At 32.7% G+C, this 7,477-nt stretch overlaps 1 protein-coding gene across 1 annotated transcript; it reads right to left on the reverse strand.

Annotated features, from left to right (window-relative positions):
• Window positions 1-1,886: 1,886 nt before the first annotated feature.
• LOC100814545 (endoglucanase 24) lies at window positions 1,887-6,071 on the reverse strand. Its single transcript, XM_003527566.5, has 4 exons — window positions 5,548-6,071; window positions 4,031-4,330; window positions 3,025-3,186; window positions 1,887-2,847 (listed from the first exon to the last, which is right to left on the reverse strand). Exons 1-4 carry the CDS (start codon window positions 5,962-5,964, stop codon window positions 2,242-2,244), a joined length of 1,485 nt encoding a protein of 494 aa, XP_003527614.1. The 5' UTR covers window positions 5,965-6,071; the 3' UTR covers window positions 1,887-2,241.
• Window positions 6,072-7,477: the final 1,406 nt, after the last annotated feature.

Consider the following 7,477-nt stretch of genomic DNA (forward strand, 5'->3'; position numbering starts at 1 on the left):
GATGGCATAGTGTCCACTATCTCTATCATTGAAGGTGTCTCCTCCTCTCGAGACTTGATTCTGTTTGTAAATAGATCAGATTAATGTAGTATTTTTCAACAAGCTTATGTACTCTATGTTTTATCATTTGTTCAACAATAAGTGTGAGTGACGAGTACGGTTTGCACGATGGAAGACGGAACAATGACGTGAGAGCATGAAAAAATAATATTTTTTTAATATCAAACACTTTCTAATAAATTTTTTACATTATTAATTAATTAGAAAATAATATTAAATATATATTTTTAAAAATAATTATTATAAAAGTTAGTAATGTTATTATACATATACTCCTATTATTATTATACAATAAGAAAGGAAGATTTTACATGTTTGAAAAAGAATGTTAAGTAACACTGGGTTGGATGACTTAGGTGGGAAATTCACGAGTTCTGTGGCCGTATAGAATGTTTTAATTGTATCAAGAATTTAAATGCACCCAGGTCAGAGGGTCAGTTGCCATTGGTGTTCTTGTGAAGCATCACCTAGCCATGAAAAAGTGCTATAATAATTAATGAGAACAGCAAGAGGATTGCGGCGGGAAGGCAAACCCAGAATACTATATATACGGTGCCGGAGGTCGTGAGCCCAATTAATATGGGTTGGTGAAAAACAACATTGGTAATGGTGGGTGGTTGAAATACTAGTACAACTGCTACACAAATTGGCTCTCTCCTGTCATTGCTCATGTAGTTTTACCTTTTCTGTTTTTTTCTATCTTGAACTTTTTATGATGATCTCTGCTACTAGAAATCAAGATATTTATTTTGTCCAAATTTGACCCTGGAACATTTTTTACATACTTTCCTTCCGCAAACGCATCTTTGATTATAGAATTCATTATGGAACTTAGCACGTACCTCCCTGCCATAATTGGCATTAAATTTACTTGATCATTTTCCTTTCTCAACCACCAGTCCATCCTCGTACATATCATTTAATTTGTCCCATGATTTACGGTGGCAGGGTTAAGCTTTGCATTGGTATCAACACATTCAATGCTCTCCTATCTCCTCCTTCCACCATTGAAGTAGCATCTTCATACTTTATTTTTCGGGCAGGTTGCAATATTTGCAAATGTCATGAATTCCCACATAATACTCCCTAGCTATTACTGGTTGATTCAAGTCATTCTCCATACACATTCTATTAAATCGTTCAAACATGCGTCCATGGTGGTGATACGGACACTCTATCTTTCCATTTTTATTAAATTCTGTCCAATAAGATCCGCTCGTTCTCATCTCCGTAGTGTATTCTTATTGCCCAACAACTTATCACGAAAATGAATCTTTTCTTTAAGTTTGAAGATTTTCCTTCTTCATGAAAGAATAAATCTCCAAGTTTTCCTAGCTTGAACATTACCAATACTTAAATATACCGGTTACCAGTCTCTTATAAATTATAATTATATACCTTGAAATAAGCTTAGGCTTAGCAACCAATTTAGAAATGGAATGGTAGCCAAAAGCATGGGATAATGTAGCGTATAAATCGCAAGATGTTTTTAATTGCAAAATGAGAACGGCAGGCGTGTTTAGTGAGCTATACATACATAGACTTCGCATTCATAAATTTAATTATAGACAAATTTTTCTAAGAGCACTTGTATCAGAAGAAAATAAAAAGACAAAATAAAAAATATTTTTTATAAGTTAAAATTAATTTATGTATAAATTAATTAACATTTTTTTCATATTAACTTTTTTCAAAATTTATTTTAACTTGGGCATAAGTTAATTTATCTTATGATTCTTTTTTCATTTCTTATAATTGCACATAGAAAAAAGTATTCAAACAAGGCCTAAATATATTATTAGATTCACGATAAAGGAAGCCACACATTTGATTTTCCAAATAATTATGATCAAGAATAATACACACAGTATGATGTCTTGAGAAAAAAAAGAAAAAGAAAAAACCACAGTATGGCAATCTCACTCATATTTCTTGGATAAAGCAAGTAAAAAAAAAAAAAAACCTTGCAGTAATCGAGTTTTTTGCTCTTCAGCCTTCCCAGTGAAAAAGACACGAACAACTTCTGGGATTTGAAAATGATCTGTAACATTCCTCCTATATATGTATCCAACACATAGCAAGCCTCTTCGCTCTTGCTTTTTTCTCAAGATGAGAGACATCTTTTCTGCAGCATATGTTTTTTATTTACAAAAAGATCTGTACGGAAATTGTAGTAATTAATCAAGGGTTGGGATTAGCAACAAAGTATGCTAAAATCCCAACAAATGGTGCATTAATGTATGTGGTTGGTTCGGACTTCCTAAAATCAGCCCTATCATCCTCATACACATCATCTTCACCTGGTCCTCCCACAATAGCTCCCACGAGAACATTAGGATTAGGATTGCTTGAGTTGAAGTAGATTGAACCTTCTTTGCAGGCAATGAATTGAGGATGGTCCTTGATAGAGGGTAAAGAGGAGCCACGGTGGTGAATATGCTGCGGATACTTGTTGCTGTAACCAACCATGTACGACATACCCATTGGGTTATCTCCCAAAATGTAATCAACTTGCTTCTTAGCATGCTGGCGAAGTGTTTGTGCGTTAACATAGACGTTCCCACAATTGATGGTTTGTGAAGTGCGAGATAGGTAATTGGCGTAAACCAATTCAAGGAATGCAATTGAAGTTGCATGTTGCAAGTTGCTGCCCCCAGGCCTGTATATTAGTCCACCGGGAGTGTACTCTATATGTGAACTTGATGTTTCGGGTATGAGCGTGCACAGAAAGCTCTCTGCTGAAGTCTTGTAGGATTCAAGAGACATTACGTTTCCATCTAGAACTTCCTAAAAATGGTAAATTTTGTTAGTAAAAAGATTAATTAATTAATACCCCCTTCGATTTGTATATATGCGAAAATTAATTATGTAATGATATATATATGGTCACATAAATTAATTTGTGCATGCAATTTCAATATTGATTCTATTGATCATAACAGGGTAAATATATTGGAGGCTGACCTTGGAGACAAGAACATTAAGGCCAGCATGCTTGTTGTCCCAACCGAACTCATTTATATTGTCTTCAGCACCAAGGGTTTTGCCATTGCTTTGAATGTAGTTGAGGAAATTTTCATCCTGAGTAGCCCTCCTTAGCCATGCGGCTCCCCATAACAATTCGTCCTGTTAATGTATAGTAAATGACAATTGACGTGTCAAATCCAAGTGATCCCAAGTACACAAATAGCCACAATATCAATTCTATCTGACACATAATTACACATTAATTGTATATTGCTTACAAATAATATGCTGTTTGTCCAATATATGTAGTTTGATGCTGATTGAAAAATATATAGTCACATGTCACTTTGAGAAGGACCCAAAGATTCTCGTGACCCATCATCACCCATGTTAGTTTAACTCCTCCATCAATGTGTCATGCTCATGTGAATGGGATAATGTCAGGATGCATTATATCAAAGAAGACAAGTAATTTTAAATCTTCTTAAGTACTTATCTTCATATTTTTATTATTATTATATAAAGAAAATGTTAAAATATTTTAAAATTTAACTACATTTTGTTCAAGTTTTTTTTCCTATTAAAAACTATTAGTAATAAATATAACTGTACTAAATTTATAATTTAATGTACAATTCTAAACCAACATAATTTTAATACAATATTTCTAGTTAAATGTAAACATTTTTTTACCATAAACAAAAGTTTACCTTGTACACTTCCTTTAGGTCTATCTAAAGTAAAAACCAACAAATTAACATGGTATAATTGAATTTTGCATGATGGCTTCGTTTTTAGTTGTCAGAGTCTTTTACTAGCATTATGCAAAGGCAATATCATTGTGAATTGTCTACATATCCTTTTCAATGTCTCGTGCATTGAAACTTGAAAACAATATCCTGGAACGCTTTTATTATAGACATAGTACATTGCATCTAAAAGCAAAAAGCAATCCCCTATATATTGAAAGTAACAACTAACAAGTGAATTAATTAGTAATTACCTGATAACCATCGAAGTCACAATAATATGGGCAAACACCACTCCTAACATTAGCATTGTCACTGTAGGCACCCCTATAGGTATCTGCAAATTGAAAGGCCTTAGCAGCATTTCGTAGCAAAGTCTCTGAATAAGAAGGATCCGATGAACGAAAAGCCATTGATGCAGCAGCTAGTGCCGCAGCAGTTTCACCAGCTACATCTGAAGCTGGGTTTGGAGCATCAACAGCATACACTGTCCTGTTTGTGTCCATGTCCTCAGGCCTTTCCCAACAATTGTGGTCAGAGATTGGATCACCCACCTACATAAATTTGTGATTAGTCTTAATTATTCGTTAAATGAAAAGGGAATGGAACACACTGCCATCCTTGGCGCGTCGGTGATGTATTCGTCTGGATTAGGAATCCAAATGGAAAATAAATGAAATTTCGCATTCTAAAATCAGGAGGACAGTTGAATCATAAAGTGATAAGCCTATGAAACTCACCGACTTCGAGGATCAAAAGTGATCCACTCGTGCACGCATGACCAAAAAGACAAATAATTAGAAACAAATGTAACTTCGTTTATCCATAAAAATTCAAAATAACACTAAATAAGTGTAAATGCAATTAGTACTACTTTTCAATTTAAATTATTTAATAAAATTTCATACTTATTTTCTAACGATAAGAAGAAAATTTAAAGAATTTAGTTTAGGAAAAATCAACATGAAATTTATTTAATAATAAAAATATTTTAAAAAAATCAAATAATGTATTACGTCAATGGACCGACAAAAAAAATTATGTATAGTGAAAAGAAACTGTATGACCAAATTATTCTATAACTTTTTTTCACTTAGAGGATTAACTCAATTTGAAAAATGGTGGTATATTTAAATATTCATAAATATTAAACATTTTTCTCTTTCTATCCTATCATACAATATTTCTGTATTTTTTTTCCTATCTCTCAAGCTGTCGTTTGGTTCTAAGTGTCTTAGATATCGTCAACCAGTGCCAGTAATGATTATGGATGAATCATTATTCCAATTAAGGTGGTGATTATGAAATTGTTGGAATTCTATAACGGATGGGATTAGAGGCACAGAATTTGACGTTTTCTTCGGTTATCAAAAAACAAAAAGGAAAGCCACGTCATGATCATGATTAGTGAATCAACTGAAACGGGAAGGGAGATTTTAAGAGAGTGGGATACGGGCATTATTATTTTTCGATAAAAATTAAACTCCGTTTCACACCTTGTATACTACTAATAAATATATAAAAAAAAATACTAATATTAGATAGTTTAGTATTAAAAAATAATAAAAACATATTCCCCCTTGTATCTAAAAAAAAACATGAAACATCAGTCTGAATGCTACATGTAATTAAAAATATTGAAAAGAACAAAAGTATTTATTATATTACGTAATTAGTAATTAATAGTAAAAAAACAAAAGAGACGTGATCCAGTATGAGTTAGAATGCAATTTACGAAACAGGCATTGGCATAGAACGTTGATTTACTCACCTGAACGAAAATGCGGTTTGGCTGAGAAACGGTTTTGAGCAAATAATCGGTAGCCCAACGGATTGCGAGCAGCGCGTTTCGGTGTTCATTGGGAGGCATCATGTCTCCGAATTCGATGACGCTCCAGGACAGCATTGTGGTGGTGAATGCCATCGGAAACCCGAATTTGATGTTGTCGCCGGCGTCGTAGTAGCCGCCGGTGAGGTCGAGCTTGTAGGTCCAGCCGTCACCAAGAGCCGAATTGGCGCGCCAGGTCTGTCTCTGGTCCTGCGGCAAGAAACCCGAACGTTGGCCCTCGAAGAATAGGATTGCCTTGGACAATGCCTCCTTGTAATTGTGGGCGCTTCCTGAATTAATAATGAAAACAAGAAAAAGAAGAACAAGAGTGAGTTTGGCGTTGGACTTAGGAAGTGCCATTTTTGGTTAATTAATCGTCACGAGTGTGCGTTGAAAGTGCTCAATGGGAGAGAACAAAGCTTTTATTTCTACTGCCTTTCACTCACTCTCATTCTTAAACTGGAATCTCTCTTAATGCATAAGCCAACTCTTATAATATTCCCACTCTTCCTCATTTTTCTTTTATACTTATAAATTCTAGTACTATTTTTTTAGTAAAACATAGTAGGGACTAGGGTCTTTGACTTTTTTTAATAAAATTTCAATAATTTTTCACATTCTTTTCATTCTTGAATATTAAATTATTTTATATTTCATGACACTTATTCTCTTACTTATATGGTATTGGTAGGATGATTTGTAAAAGAATATAACATTATTAACTAATATTCCCATGCATAGTCGATAAAAATTAAAAACAATAATTTTTTTTTACCAGTAATCAGTAAATATATTAATGATGAGAGAGATTAAAAGAATTAAAACTAACAAAATATTTGAAAACAAATAGGAGTGTGTCTCACATTAATGTTAGGGTTAATTTTGAAGAAAAAATAATTATAAATTGAAGATAAATTTAATGTTACCAACTAAATTGATTAATTTTATTGATCTGATAAATTAGTTAATTAGATTATATATAAAAAAAAGGATTAGAGGAAATATATGAGTCCAACCTTGCAAAGGCTTCGTTTTGCTGATATATATAATTTCCATAGGTTATGTGTCTCTTAATGGAGTTCAATCCCTTTAAAAAAATATATGGAGTTCAATTATAGATTAAGCCTTTTAGCATGTTTTGCATGACTAGTAGGTTAAACAATTTCGTTTAAAATGTGATTTTTTTTAGAGAAACTAAAAATGTTGACGAAAATTAATGAAAGGAGAAAAACTTATAAAAAAAATTAAGTGACTAAAAATTGAAATCTGAAAAAAAAAATTGAGGAGTTAAAAATTTAATTAATAATCCTGTTTTTTCTATAGTAATCAACTAATCAGAAATAATCTCTTTAATTATTTTTCTTATCAAATATATCAATTTACTAAATTGGATAAGAGTGTATAAAAAAAATGTTTACATAATGAATGAATGTGTTATTTATTCATTATAGTACAGTTCTATCTAGTTTAATACTAACATTGGAATTACTTTGTGCAGTATACGGCTGGAATCTTATTGAAGAAGAAAGGTAATTAAGAACCCATAATCGATAGCAGAAATTTAAGATTTAACAATCGGGCAGACGGTTGAGGTCGATATGTAGTTTTGTGTGCCTTGCAGTTGCAGGCAGATTCTTAGGGGAGAATATGGGTTTTAGAAGTGCTAGTTGAGAAGATATAGTATAGTGGAGTAGTGGATTCCAAAAAGATACGTGGTCGAGGACAAAAAATATACTTATCTCTCCTTTCAAGATAGCCAAACGAGACGGTGCTCATTTATTTTTGGTTCTTCTTTAATCCCTCTCAAGCCAATTTGGTTTCCGTAAAATATGAGTGAGAATAAAAAGCCTTGGCCTTGTAAAAAAATTGGAAT

Source organism: Glycine max, chromosome 6 (genome assembly GCF_000004515.6).
Source record: "Glycine max cultivar Williams 82 chromosome 6, Glycine_max_v4.0, whole genome shotgun sequence".
Classification (NCBI taxonomy): Eukaryota; Viridiplantae; Streptophyta; class Magnoliopsida; order Fabales; family Fabaceae; genus Glycine; species Glycine max.

What these genes read in the sequence shown, in the direction of transcription:
- LOC100814545 (XM_003527566.5), bottom strand. Translation starts at nt 5,964, where the DNA reads ATGGCACTTCCTAAGTCCAACGCCAAACTCACTCTTGTTCTTCTTTTT. An exon ending in GTGACTTCGATGGTTATCAG is followed by an intron (nt 3,187 to 4,030) that starts GTAATTACTAAT and finishes ATACATTAACAG; the next exon opens with GACGAATTGTTATGGGGAGC. An exon ending in TTAATGTTCTTGTCTCCAAG is followed by an intron (nt 2,848 to 3,024) that starts GTCAGCCTCCAA and finishes TACCATTTTTAG; the next exon opens with GAAGTTCTAGATGGAAACGT.